Raw genomic sequence first — 15,059 nt, 5'->3', positions numbered from 1 at the left:
GAAGTAGCGTATGCTGCTCTAACCAAAGAGTACAGATTTTGCCAGCAAACAGGTCTGACAACACAGCAGAGGAAGCTGTGCATGCAGCATAATAATAAATTCTGCACTTGCATCTCATTTAGTACACAACTTGACATTTTGCTTCTGATTCAATTAGTTTTGTGGAGCAATGTGATAAAATACTGTACATCTCAATTACAAACTCAACACGCTGCCCTCTACGACTCGCTGAGGCCTGAAAAAAACAGCAATGATGACATAAATCTGAACACACTCTTCTAAATGCAGCGACAACAGCAAACACACTCTCGTGCGCACGTCCATACACTGAATACGTCGCATCCTTCACGGCTGGTTTGCCGACGTCACAGATGAGAACCTGGACTAAACCAAAAGTCCCATCCTTAATGAAGATAAATGATATGGATCAGAGCCAAGTCTAATAAATTCAATTAAGAAGCACATTGCAGCAGATCGCCATAGTAACTTACTGTAGCGTTTCCTCTCCTACAGACGTGTCAGTGTCACGGGCAGAGATAAGGAAATGAGGCAGTACTGCAGATGTGAGTAAATCCTGTGTGTTGCTGTGAGGTCAAAGATCAATGAGCTGATTCTCTTCAGAGAACACCGCAGGCAAAGAGAAACATCGTTCACACTCTGGAGGACTGGATTGGTCTTTTAGTAGCAACGTCCACAATCAAGTGGGACAAGGTGAGAGAGAAGGAAATATACCCACCCGCCCCAAACCCCAAGCCCCGCCCTTTCCCACATCACCCTCCGTGGTCATCTCTGTACCGCTTCCTGTGCCATTTCCCATGGCGGTTACAGCGACGTTGCAGGAAGAACACAGAAGTTGATTCTCACTCTCTTAAGTTTCCGGGAATTGAAAGATAGATCCTGACAGATGATTTTCTGTTTCACGGTCAGTCTGCACTTGCTGTTAGTCCTGCAAGCAGAAGGTTGTTGATATTGGATGAATGAACTGGACAAATCATGACACAGCCCCAAACCACAATTAATCAACCAAACCGCTGTCAACATTGCCCATCACTCGGTATTATCGATGCACGTATTAGATTTGACCCAAATTTACGCTGCCCAATTAATCCAACACTCTGTGTAAAAAGTTAAAATTGTGGTAAAGGCAGATCCTCTGGAATGTGATTAGACAACTGGGCATTCTCCTTCCCTTTTCCTGACTTACATTTTCCCCAACACAGAGAACCTGGAGATGTTCTGCTGAAATGGTCAGGCATGGCTCACTTTTTTGAAGGATGCCCATAGTGCAAAAGTTGCACAAAAGCAACATGGACCAGCATGGACTTCCTTTTTCTCATGGAACCAGAGTGTCCAGGTTTGCGATGGTCTAGGATCATGACTAAGATCCAGAATTGTCATGACTTCTTGTCAGAAATGTATCTGCATGTGGTTAAAGTGTCACACATTCTCTTGTTTCTGCAGTGACATTGGGGTCTCTGGGTACTCAGCCTTTGAGGATCGAGAGACACCTGTGAAGAACATACTGGACAGAGGTGTTTGCTGATGCTGATATCTTTGCAAGAGAGAAGGAAAGTCCAAGTCTTTAAGGTCTTGGTGATTTCTGTCTTGCGGTACGTTTGTGAAATATTGATGGTACTCTGTGATTTAAGGCAATGGCTGGATGTCTTTGGTAAGAGGTCTCTAGGATGTATAGGATCCTTGGGCACCCCTGGAATGATTTTGTGTTAAAAGAACAGACACTTACAGAGATTTAGATGGAAAGTATCACTTTCATTGTGAGGGAACATAAGCTATGATATTTGGTCTTGTGGCACACTTCTCTGGTCATGATCCAACACACACTTGCTTCAGTGTTGAAGACCCCAGTGGATGGAAAACAACAAAGGAACGCCCATGTATCTTCTGGCTGCAGCAGATACTTTGTGTCTTTTGAGAGGTGGGTTGGGTCCCATCCTTAATGAAGATAAATGATATGGATCAGAGCCAAGTCTAGTAAATAAAGTCTATATAAAGTCTAATAAATAAATAAATAAATAAATAAAATAAAAAATAAATAAATAAAGTCTAACCCTAACCCTAAGCTTCCAAAAGAGCAGGAATCACATACACCAATGCCCATTTATTTGAAATGGATGGAGAAAAAACAAAACAAACAGAAATTCCCTGAGAACAATAAAGACACATCCGTGGCTAAAACGGTAGCCACTGTGATTTATGCCAAGTTGTAGTAACTTTAGAGGGCAGTGCTGAGTGTGGGCTACCTGTCCGAGGTGAGACTTTCCCACTGGGATTTCTCTTCGTTATCACGGAAACGGTCATAGAATAGAGGGAAAAGTGACCGTGCTGCGTCTATAAATTATTCATTCACACTGTATAACTTGACTCCAATTACTGACCTGTACAAATTTTTCTCTCTCTCTCTCTATCCATCTCACAAGCACACATGCATGTGCACACAATCATTCCCACTGGTGACAATTTATAAGGCAGCGATCGGAGAGCCACCCACTGCATCCACTCTGTACCGCCCACAGCATCGTGCTAACCACTGTTGGCCTTGGGAATAATACTTGTACTAGCAAAGCATAATGGCCTCAGTATTAAAGAAAACAAACACATACATATGTGTGAGAGATAATATACTTTAGAATAAGTGAACATGATTTATTGATTGTCAAGTCAACATACATTTGACTCCATTCAGACTGGATACAATGTGTAAACACACTTCCACACATACATAAGTAAAACAAAACACCTAGAGATGCTGGAACCTTTACCCTTCTGATACCAACAACCAATTAAATTTTAAACAAGGTGTCAAAAACCAACCCCTCGACCCCGTTGTGGCACCTGGATAATGGCTCAAGTAAGGGACTGCTTGTTGCGGTGATATACGGCGAGGGATGTGTCTGCTCTGTGACTGCTATGAAAGGCCAAAAGGAACCCTTAACATGAGATGGCTAATGGGGCTCTGGTGAAACAAGAAGGTCTGAACGGGGGATCAGGCGGAGGAGGTGGTGGGTTGTAACTCGATGGTCGATCGTCTGGATTTCCCTCCCCATCAGCAACGATATTCCCATTTTAAACAAACCCCCGCCCACACAGGTATGTCTCTACATCGACCCTGGATGCAGGTATTCCATCTGGGGGGTCAATCAGGATTCAAGTTTCCCTCGCCAACTGAGGGATTGCCACGAGGGACATTATAAAAAAAAAATACATATCTGATAAACAGTTTTTGCATAATTTCTCTCAGGACTGAATGACAGACAGATAATACTTGGGGGAACGTGAGATTTCCGCAACTCTGGATTAGGGACAATAAACAAACATAAAAGTCAATAAAACAGACGATTCAATCATTTTTCTTTCTACAGAGAGCCAGATGGAAAAACATGCATGATTCATATACAGCACCCAATTTTCCTTTATGGGGGGGGTATAACAAGTGGTGATGGTAGTGTCCTAAAAACATATGACAAGCCAGAAAACGGGAACAGAGTGAAAGAAGTCACAAAATTTGCAGTATCCAAGGATGAAAAGGGAGAGAAACAGGAAAAGAAAGTGTGAGAGTATAGAGTGGAAGAGAAAAAAATCAAAAGTGTGCAATGCAATCTTCAGTGGATACACTGAGCCTCGGGCCAAATCCCTGCAGAGAAACACAACCCTCCTCTTTAGACCAGAGCACAAACAGACACACAAACAGTCCGTTACCAGGACAGAAGGCAGCATGACTGAGTCACGCGTCTTCTCCCGGTCAAAGCACAATAACGGCTTCCACATCCAACAGGTCAACCTCATCCTGTCTTCGAACGGACGAAACTCACAATCGAACAGCCGCACCAAAATATTCAAACTGTAGCCACTGCGACGTGTTTGTGACAGATTTCAGATCTGACCGCATGCTGGAGGTCAGCAGCACACTGCAGCAGAGAGACAGCAAAATCCTTTGAGTGAGAGAAAATCAAACGTTCTTAAAAACTATAAAGGCAGCATGCACACAAACTCAGGAACTACCAAAGGGCTTGCAGGTCCACGGCGATCAGGTTTGGTGAAAACCAAAGCAAATAAAACCCCTTTGCAACAGCTGGGTTGTTTGAAAACACAAAACTGTGACAAAGTCAAGAAGCAAGAAAAGATTTCAGGGTAAAAACAAAGGGTTTAAGATCAAGCCATGAAGCACCGGAACATCTCAAAACAGGAAGGTGGAGGCTATGGGTGTGCTTGTATCGTTAAACTGCACACAAAGGATCTGTAGAACGTTCTACAAACTGCACAGGTCAAGTCATCATCAACTAATTACCTCAGATGGACAACACAGTCGGGCAGGCATCAATAAACGGGATGGGCACCAAATCTGCCATTCATGCTCCTGGGAACAATAGACTGAGCTAGAAGTAGCTGGGGAAAGTCTCCATGGACACACCCCTGCTTAATGGACACATCGAACATAATCAGACCTACCCCGATTGTTGAAGACCTACCCCAACCCAACATGAAACAAATCCTAACAGAACCCAAACCCTAACCCCAATCCAGACCTAAAACGATCCGAATCTACACCCAACCCTACATTTAAACCAACCCAAGCCTTAACCGAACCCTATCCTTAACCAAATCCAAACCTACATTTAGCCCAAACCAGATCCAAACCCTAAATTTAAACCAACTCCAGCACTAACCGAGCCATAGCATTAAACCAATGCTAACCTTAACTGATTCCTTATCCTAACCAAACTCAAGCCTTAACCCAGCACTAACCAAACCCAAATTTAACTCAACTCTAACTTTAACCTAGCTCTAACTTTAACCAAACCATAGCCTTAACCCAATGCTAGCCTGAACCAAACCCTAACCTTAAAAAAAGAACTTGAAATATTTAAATAAATAATCAAATAATGCTTCTTGTGGGCATGCAAGAAGTTCCCACAAAGACTTGAATCTGGGTTTTCCAACAGAAAAACCAGAACATCTTTCAAATAAGCAAATAAAATAATAAAATATGGAAAACAAAAGGCCCTGGGAGAGCGTTATCTGGGACAAATCCATAAACATCTACTGATGTTTTGGGGTTTCCAGTCTTACAGCAGTGGTTGACTAGAAAGGATCCACAACCAAATATTAAAAAAGTAGAAATTTCTTTCACAATTATTTCAGTTTATTTGATTACCTGAAAGAGTAAGAACAAAAGCTCTACATGCCCTGGTCAACCCATTCTGCTGGAAATACCTTCAAATTTAAGAATAAAGTCATATTTCTTGCAATCAGATCCAAGCTGTACTCGACCACAAGACCAAGAACAGGTGAAATATTTATATGTGTATTGATATGGTATATTTAAAATATCTACATTTAGGGAAAAACACACAGAATCTGTTATCGCATATGCTGTTCTGACAAATAAACATCACATTCTGGAAGCAGCAGAGGCGACCCTACAAGCTCACATTTCTCAGGAGCGTATATCATCAACGCACACGTTTGCGTTCTTTACAGTATAGTCTCGCCTGTTTGTTTCTGTTTATTGTTGTCCTCTACAACTCTGGAATGCAGCAGCTGATTAGAATCAGCAGCTTCTTGAGCGTTCGAGTCGGACACTTTGATCTTCAGTCCTTCATGATCACCTGCACAGAGTGGGCGGGACTTGTGCTGAGGTAAGCAGCAGGTGTGTGAAGGACAGAATCTGATTTTCAGGTGAATACAGGCCCACAACAGATGGCTAAGAGTCAGATCAGTGCATTTATGGTGTATTTTTTATCCGCCAGTATAATGGCATCTATAAACAGTTACTGCAGACGTCCTTGCAGTTGTGTTTTAGCAGCTCCAGGTTCAACCCTAAGCTAACACTGGTGCAATAAGGACGTTAGAGTGAGCAAATTTTATGATTCATAAATGTTAATGAGCAAAATGTTTCAATAAACCGCATTTTCCACACTCAAGTCTGAATGCGTGTGTGTGTGTGTGGTTTACTGTATGTCTGCATATCTGACTGAAAAATGATGGATTAACTGATTTCAGAATTTTATAAAAAAAATTGGCATCACGGTGGCCAAGTCCAGTCGAACATCAGCCGCATCAGGGATTCAGACGCTCCGTTTTATTTCATTTTTTAAATGATATGTTATCATAGTGAGGAAAAGGCCATTTCTGACATTTTGGTTGCTCTCTCTAGGTCATGTCTCAAATACGGTAGAGAAACACTGTGACTCAGTCCACCTTCATATCTACAGTCTTGATTGTTTGCAGAAGTATTGTTGTCTGTCCTGTGTGTCCGCCTGTCTGTGTTTCTTGTTTCGATTTGATTGGGTCAAACTTGGTGGAATGACTGAAGATGAGTCAAGGCCACTCTGATGTGATTTTGAAAGAAATTACTTAAAAGACAAAGTCTCAGGCCAAAGTCAAACATTTGGTCCAATGCATACATATACACAATATATTAGTATGTCTAGGAATTGGCCTCAAATAAAACTATTGTTACTATTAAACCATTAACACAAGTCATACATGACCCGTCTATTGGTCACATGGCCTTTGACCTGGGATGACCTTGAAATGTCAAAATGAAGGTTGTAGCTGTTCAATTCCGTTGCATGACTTGACATGTGGGGCCTCAGGTGTTCCATTCTCTGAGTTCCCTTCTGGTGTATTTTGTGAGGATTTGACAGAGAGATCTATGACAGAGAGAGACACAGAAACAACAAGACTCTTTGATGATTAATACAGCCATTGAACGCTGTATTGGACCTTCTTCCATTTTTGCACTACTGGTCCACCAAACAGTTTTACATTAATGTGCAGTCTTTGGGTATTTACGCATTAAAGTATGAACTGGATTACCAGACATACTGATGCTTGGCTCAGGACAAAGCTTTTTCCCCACAACTTCCCTCTCTGGGGCCCTTTTCTATTATTAAGAGACTGGGCAGATCTCAATGAGATGCCTTCCATCCCTACCTATATAGATAAATGTGCCAATTTTATAAGATAAACATCTCGTCAGCATAAAATGATCCCCATGTATCTCATGGGTACAGACACATGCTTGGGCGTATGTTCTTGGTTTGTCTGGTAATAGGTTGGGACTACACTCCAGGGTTGCGTTCCTTAGACTTGTCTAGAATCAATGGTATAGCACAAGGCAGTGGTGCTACGTGACCCAAAGCTGGAGAATTTTCTTTGGCGTTTAGAGGAACAGTAACGTCTAAAAGAGTCCCATCTATCCTTTTGTTGCAACCCTAACCTGGGAGGATAAGGGGTAACAAGCGCTTATCGAAGGTGCTACCCCAAAGTCTAGCAGGTAGAAGTACTTAAATTTCTGTGGTAGTAAGGAACCAACCTGTCCCACCACAGCACCCTACATTCCAATACAGTAAACACTCAAAATACTTCAAGTAATTACAACGGAAAAACGCTTAAAATGCAGGTTACTTTTTGACGGTAGTCGTTGCACAAAGCGCTTAGTTGGCTAAAGTTTGGTGTTACCTGACTAAACCTTTTAGACTGGTACAGAGAAGACAACAACAAAACTTCAGTGTCTTACCTCAAAAAAGGTGACTATCGTGTACCACCACTTGATGGAGGAGGAAGGAAGGAGAGACCTGTGGCGGGAGCGGGTGTTCAGAGACTGGAGTAATCCACTGGAGATGTTTATGGACACCAAGATTGAAAGCGCTTCTCCTCTGCTGTGGTGGACCGCCATGTTTGTGGCAGATGGACCAACTCGGCAGTAAACGCATTGAAGGAGTTTCTTGGCAAAGGCACTCGCAAGGCCACTATGACAGTGAAAATCGTTGACTAATGTAATACAGCTAATCTACAAGTTTAGCCATCGATGTGAAACAGAGATTAGACGGATAATGTTGGGCGACTAACCGTAGTTGACTATGTAAGCTTAGTAGACTAAAAGATCAGCCTGCTGCATGAAACCGGGCCCTGGTGTTTGAGGTGAGGAGGAGACTATAAGGAACACACTGTCCTCCTCCTCCTCCTCCTCCTCTCCACCTTTTCTATCAATTAATTATTCATCTCGCTCCACTGCCACACCATGGGAGGCGTGCATGCTCTGACGCGCAAGGATTTATGCAAACTCACACTTCTGAAAAGAGACTCTACCGAGCGTACATCTCAACCAGATCGCACATTCAAAAACATTCTATTTCCTTAAAGATATGACGCCACCTTCTTCAATGTTCCAATACAGCTGGGATCAAAGGATACGATTTAGTGACACAATATTCCCTAAAATTTCAGCAGCAACAAAAACGCTCCTGTCACCTTTCTCCACCCTGCTTGGATACTCTTCTTCACCTCTTTACCACACTCTCCCCTAGTTTGGACAGGTGACCCTAAGTATTTCAACTCATCTAACTTCACCAGTTGTATTCCTTTCATCCTCACTATTTCATCGGGCTCCCCCTCATTCACACACGTGCATTTTATCTTGCTCCAACTGACTTTCATTCACCTTCTCTCCAGAGCATATCGCCACGTCTTCAGGATAGTCTTATCCTGTTCTTCACTTGCACTTCAAGTTAATTAATGATTTTCATAATTGACTAACTGATTGATTATTTTCTCAAGTACTTGAGCTGTTACAGCCAAAAGACATAAAAAAAAAATAGTGAAAAAATGTGTTATCCAGAGCCCAAGATGATGCCCTCAAATGCCTTGTTTTGTCCTCAACCCAAAGATATTTAATTTACTGCCAGATAGGAGAAAAGCAGCTAGTAAAGTAACTCAGCTGAAATGAAAGAATGAGTCAAACTGACTAATCAATCATTAAAACAGTTGCCTACTGATTTAACAGTCAATTAATCATTGATTAATCCTAATATTGTTGCAATCACTACACATCACAATGTCATCTGCAAACATTATAGTCCATGAAGACTCTTATCTGTTCTCGTCCGCCAATCTGTCCGTCACGACAGCAAACGATGAAAGGCTTAAAGCCAGTTCTTGATGTCCATCATGAATGCATCAGTCTTTCCTACTACTCATCTCGCTTCTGTCACACTGTCCTTGGGCATGTCCTGCACCACCCTCACATACTTCTCTGCCACTCCAGACTTCTTTATACAATCCCACAGCTCTTCTCTTGGCACCCTGTCAGAAGCTTTCCCTAAATTCACAAACACACAATGCAACTTCTTCTGGCCTTCTCTACACTTTTCCATCAACACTTTAATTGTGCGAGACATAGCTGTAAAGTGCTGTGAGCATCTGCTAGATGGAAAAGAGCTATAGAAATGCAGTTGTATAATAATAATAATAATAATAATAATAATAATAAAAAACTAACAAATTGTGTAGGAGAATTATATTAATTCTGTCCCGTTCAAGCAGAGGACAACAAAAGGCAAATTATTCAAGAGCTATTTTTTCTCACCACACAGTTGACATCCATGCCGGCCTCGAGCAGCGTTTGCACGGTGCTGTAGTGTCCGTTTCGTGCAGCCAGGTGAAGCGGAGTGTGTCGGCAAGTGTAGCTGGTCATTAGGTTGGGGTGAGTGCGTACCAGCATGCGCACCACCTATGCACAAAAACAAAGCTGCATGTGAATGCCAGTACAGCAGATATTAAGAGAAAATGACCCCACCTTATGTAGTTGTCACGACAGAAAAACCAGGTTTCTCAAAATAAGGTGCATCGCCCGCCTTTCCAAACCAAAAAATGCAAAAGCTTCTATTAATAAGCTGAGCACATAAAATCGATTACAGACGTAGAGTGGAAACAATTGATCCATAGGCATAAAATACTCAACAACAGGTGCTTGCAGTTTAAATGCAGACAGGAAATTTCATGTGACTCTGCAGACAGAGACTTTGTTTGCATGAGACTGGCGTCCTGCCACATTCACGTTAACTGATATGGAAAACCCGTGTAGCATTTTCCAGTGCTCGATAAGATGCACTTTTTATTGGTCATAACTATAACAATCGTCTACCGCAATGTCATCTCAGATGGCTGCACTCAGGCGACAATGTGATAAACAGCTGTTACAGTTATGCTGATAAAAGCATGTGTCTTTTTCGCCCGTCTATGAATCATCGTAATTGCGGCAGGGCTTCAGTCATGCGCAAACTCGTATATCTGTGGATCTGCTGGGAATTCGCATGGTTGTTAAATAACACGTGGAGATGGCATTGGTGGCTGCCCTCCGATGGCATTGGTAATAAAAGTAATTGACATACAACTCATGTCATGCACATGTAACTAAAATGATACCTGCTCCTAATTTCCATCATGCTTATGATGATAAGTTTAGAGGGAAAAGTGTTTTATTGATGCATAAAGTATTAAGGTGAACCTTGTGGTTGTTAGCTTGTTAATCAAACAAACTCAAACTCTCAATCAATCTAGTCCAGAGTCAGTTTGCAGCATCTTCGACTTCGTATTGAGGGGAGGTGCTATGGTTGTTTAATGCGCATCGGTGTGCACGGGATTTAAACTTCTGCCGTGTGTCCTTACGTCTCCCTGCAGCAGTCGTTTTCCGCCACAGGGATTTCCCTCATTGCTATGCAGAGAAAGAGAAAACGGATGGAATACGTGCTGCTTTCATACATTATTCATCCGCTCTCAGACTAACCTCTGTGGCTGCAATTACTCAGTACCCTCGGCAGAGCAAATGTTTGATTGCATATGAGCGCCAGCACACGTGTGCACTCGAAGCTTCTTAGCATTGCACGAGCACCTTTTGTCACATTTCTAACAAGTCGGAGACTGTTTTCTACAGACACCATTTTGAAAAAAAGCCAACTCCAGTTTTGGAAGGATGGGTTGGTCCTGCATTGCGGCCCGTTTCACTGTCATCCAGAGAGGGTTACTTGCAGCTGCCTGGCATCTCTGTCACACAGTCGCCATCTGCTACTGTTCACCTGCCAGCAAGGAGTTTCACCATGATACATAACCCAGACTGACTATCACAGCATCCCCCTGCCGAATCCTACCCGACCTCTGCACAGGTAATGATACCAACCAGCAGGTGTCGCTACTGCACGCCTCATTGCATGATCACTTATTGAAAAGATGCTCGTTTAATTTGAGGATATCTGCATCTGAATCAAGAGAAAGGCATCAGAATTGCAGCCTTTTTATACAGAGACCCTCAATTTTAGGAGACCTAAAAAATAAGTGGGCACTCTGACAACCCTTCACAACAACTCGCTTCAATTCTTGCTTGGCCTTATATGCTTGGTCTTGGGTAACTCGGGGAGATGCTGGTCTAGTGGTTAAGCTGTTGGGCAGCGGCCAGAGGATCCTAGGTTCAAATCCCAGCCTGACCGGAAAATCACTAAGGGCCCTTGGGCAAGGTCCTCAATCCCCTAGTTGCTCCCGGTGTGCAGTGAGTGCCTTGTGTGGCAGCACCCTGACATCGGGGTGAATGTGAGGCATTATTGTAAAGCGCTTTCAGCATCTGATGCAGATGGAAAAGTGCTATATAAATGCAGTCCATTTACCATTTAACTGGTATTCTGCAGCCTTGGCTCTGGACAAAAATGAGGCGCTTGTGCCTGTTCAGTCTCTTTACACTGCCACTGAGTGAACTGCATGCTAAAGTAAGCGGCTATTTACTGTTGTTCTATAATCTGTCTTTAGATTTATTGGGGTAAACATACAGTCGACATCTTCTTTGTGCTATCACACTTTTATTGCTGTTTTCACCTCTTCAATGGCAACTAGAAGGGGTTTACTGTGAGTGTTGTTAGCATACCCCTTACAATTACACTATGTAGTGATGGTGTCTACACTCTGAATACTTCACCAATTTAAAATGTTTTTGTCCCAAGAAAAAAAAAAGTTCTTAAAAACATTAAAAAAAAAAAAAACACAGCCCAAGTAGAAAAACAGCATAGTTACCCTTTAAATGAAATGCCTCTTCTATTTGACTCAATCCTACATAGCTACGGTCCTACATACTGTAGCGTGTGATGAAGGTCTACGATTCCCTAAGGAAGGGTCACCGGTCCATCACAGGTTACTTCCCCAGTCAAGGGAACTGGGGAACTGGTACCCATTTACAGCTGGGTGGCCTGGAACAATCCAGATGAAGCGTCTTTTCTGAGAACACAGGTAGCGGTGCTGGGAATTGAACTCAGGTCTACATATTGGTAGACCAACTCCTTATTCCACTGAGCTAATAGAGCAGGGAGCTCAGTAGGATTTGGTTAATTGTTTAATTGTTAATTGAGGTTGAATCACCTCACTTTGGTTATAGTAGAAAAAGCTTGAATCTTCGATTGGACTGGGTTGCTTGACGTGAGGACGTTTCGCTTCAAAGCGCAGAAGCTTCCTCAGCTAAAATTCTTGCTCTGGTGGTCTGACTTCTGTCTTGACTCGTAGAGAAGAATAATCAAGAAGTCACAAAAGCTGGAGTTTTAAACCTAACCAGACCCCTCCTACCGAGAGGCAGACTGCTATAGGCTAGTGACTAAACAATAGCTCTAACTAGCACCTATTGTGCTCTAGTTAGCACCCTCCTAATGACAGGGCAGCTGTCCCTCCTAATGGCTCCCTTGACGACTCTACTGATGATGTGAATGACTCATTACCATGAACAAAAGACAAACTGCTTTGACCTGAGTACCCCATTGTAAACAGGGGATAAAACGTGTCTCAGACCCCCTCCCCGGGTAAGGCTGGGTTTCAAACGTTTCACAAAGAATGCCTCCTTGACCCCTCTCTCAAACCATTTCTTCTCTCTGGCTAATATTTTAACTTCCTTGTCCTCAAACGTGTGGTTAGTGTGTTTAAGGTGGAGATGAAATGCAGACTGAGGTCCACTGGCGCCCTCTTTGCGGTGCTGGTATAGCCTTTTGTGTAAAGGTTGCGTAGTCTCACCTATGTAGTGTTCATTACAGTTTTCCTGACATTTGACAGAATACACTAGATTGCTCTGTTTGTAACTAGGGATCCTGTCCTTAGGGTGAACTAATTTCTGTCTCAAGGTGTTAACCGGTTTAAAGTAAACTGGGATTTTGTGCTGTCTGAAGAGATCCGTAGATCTGTAGTTTTTCCCCTACTCCTGCTAAATAAGGGAGAGACACTCTTCTTGTCTCCGTCTCCTGTCTATCTGGTCTCTTTGTTCTTTGGGACTTCTGCACTTTGTCCAGGGACCATCGTGGGTACCCACATACTGTGAGGGCTTTCCGGACAAGTTGTTGTTCTTTAGCCCTTCCCTCTGCAGTTGTGGGCACCTGTAGGGCTCTGTGTTGAAGTGTCCTGATCAGCTTTCCAGCTTTTGTGACTTCTTGATTATTCTTCTCTACAAGAGTCAAGACAGAAGTCAGACCACCAGAGCAAGAATTTTAGCTGAGGAAGCTTCTGCGATTTGAAGCGAAACATCCTCGCGTCAAGCAACCCAGTCCAGTCGAAGATTTAAGCTTTTTCTACTATGGAAACCACCTGGACAACTGAGCGCCTACACAGAAACACCTCACTTTTGCATTTCAAACATCTGGCTGAAGGTGAGCAGATAATATAGAAATATATATATCAGAATTCATCCTGCTGCTTCAATCGTCGTCAAACACAAAGGCATGCATATATATTTTGTGTTCTTTCAAAAAGTTCCAAGCAGTCTACTTTTGTCTATTTTTCGCTGGTGGAACCACCTCTTGTTTGCAGACTAGCTCAGCTACACAAGCCTCCTGCAGGCTTTTTCCTTTTGGTGGGGGTCACCAGAGTGGATCCAGTGTAAGTTCCGTGAAGTCAAACCCCCTAAGATTTGTAATACCATAGCAAACAGGCGCACATAGCAATATCCAGTGGTCCAGTGGTTTATGGATTTAAGAGGGTAGACATTCTCACTAACCTGCAGACGTCCGTACAGTGCCGCCAGGTCCAGAGGCGTCTCCTGCCGGCTGTTTCTCATGGTGGGATCGGTCAGCTCCTGCAGCAGCACTGATACCACATCAGAGTGTCCATACTGGGCAGCGCAGTGGAGCGCTGTTTCCCGTTCGTGGTTCTGCGGGAAACCAGAAAGAGGAATAAATAAAGAGAGGAAACAATAATAATTCTATTGGCTGCTTCCATTTCTTGCCCTTCCTGATGCAATTCCAGATGTACACAGAAAATGAGGAATAGGTCCCCTCGAACTGTTTGCACAACAAGTGTGCTCACCACTTGTGACACCGCGTTGTCAAAACGCGGGAAGAAGAGTAATGTGACTAAGTCTATGAAAACGATAGAGACACAATAAAGGACGAGCGAGCAGAGAAGCGGATAAAGAAAAACGTAAGACTTGGATATATGGAATGAAGCTGGAAAAGTGGGTTAAAGAGAATAAATGAGAGGACTCAAGGGCCAAGAAGATGAGAACGTTGGAAAAACAAGGTGACAAAGAGGGTTATGAGTAGATGGTGATTCGTAACATAGAGAATAAGAAGGTGGAGACTTGGAAGTAGGTCAAATGTGGGTGGAACAATTGGGATAAAAAGGAACAGAAGCAGATGGAGGAAAAGCAGGTTGACTTTATAACGCGTCTCCAACTTCTTCAAGCATGTCAGGTATAGGGGTGACAAAAACATAAACCTGTATCACATTATTTCATTGTATTTTTTTTTGTTTGTTTGTTTTTGCAATAATGGCATAAATGACTATATGAAATTAGTACTATTCCCCACAATCTTTGTGGCAACAAGTCACAGTATCGTACATCTCGGTCTCGGACACCTTGGCGTTGGTCATACTGTGTCAAGAAAATTTAAGGCATTTTTCAAGGGACATAGAATTTTTGTATTTTTAAATACATAAAGAACCTGTACAATACTGATCCAGAATACTACTTTCACTGCTCTTTAATAATATACCATGTTTTGGATATTAAACTCCTTTTTTGTATGATATATCACTCTTTATTTGTTGTCTTGTTGCCTTGTTCTGGGCCTAAAAGGTAAAATCCTTGACCTGTTGGTTGGGGTCAATGCTTTTGCATTGGTCTTTGTCTTGGTGGTTAATGCTTTTGTCTTGGTCTGTGTCTTGGGGGTCAATGTCTTAGCCTTATCCTGTTTCTTGGGGGTCAATGCTTTTGCACTGGCCTTTGTCTAGGTGGTTAA

The 15,059-nt window shown here is 42.7% G+C and overlaps 1 protein-coding gene across 5 annotated transcripts in view; it reads right to left on the bottom strand.

Moving 5' to 3' along the window:
• The window catches only part of anks1b (ankyrin repeat and sterile alpha motif domain containing 1B), a 275,419-nt gene that overhangs the window by 182,602 nt on the left and 77,758 nt on the right, over positions 1-15,059 (bottom strand). For 3 of the 5 annotated variants that reach the window (XM_034163407.1, XM_034163410.1, XM_034163411.1), the window contains exon 1: positions 9,392-9,523. Coding sequence is in view for 1 of the 5 variants with exons in the window: in XM_034163413.1 (XP_034019304.1) it covers positions 2,925-2,926; positions 9,395-9,535; positions 13,817-13,969 (296 nt within the window). In the remaining 4 variants the exon portion in view is untranslated. Of the gene's footprint in view, positions 1-491; positions 595-2,924; positions 2,927-9,391; positions 9,536-13,816; positions 13,970-15,059 lie in introns of those variants that run through there. The other 2 variants (XM_034163413.1, XM_034163409.1) reach the window with 2 other exon arrangements.

Source organism: Thalassophryne amazonica, chromosome 22 (genome assembly GCF_902500255.1).
Source record: "Thalassophryne amazonica chromosome 22, fThaAma1.1, whole genome shotgun sequence".
NCBI classification, from domain to species: Eukaryota; Metazoa; Chordata; class Actinopteri; order Batrachoidiformes; family Batrachoididae; genus Thalassophryne; species Thalassophryne amazonica.
The sequence above is the reverse complement of the archived record's forward strand: the minus strand, read 5'-3'. Positions and strand labels throughout refer to the sequence as shown.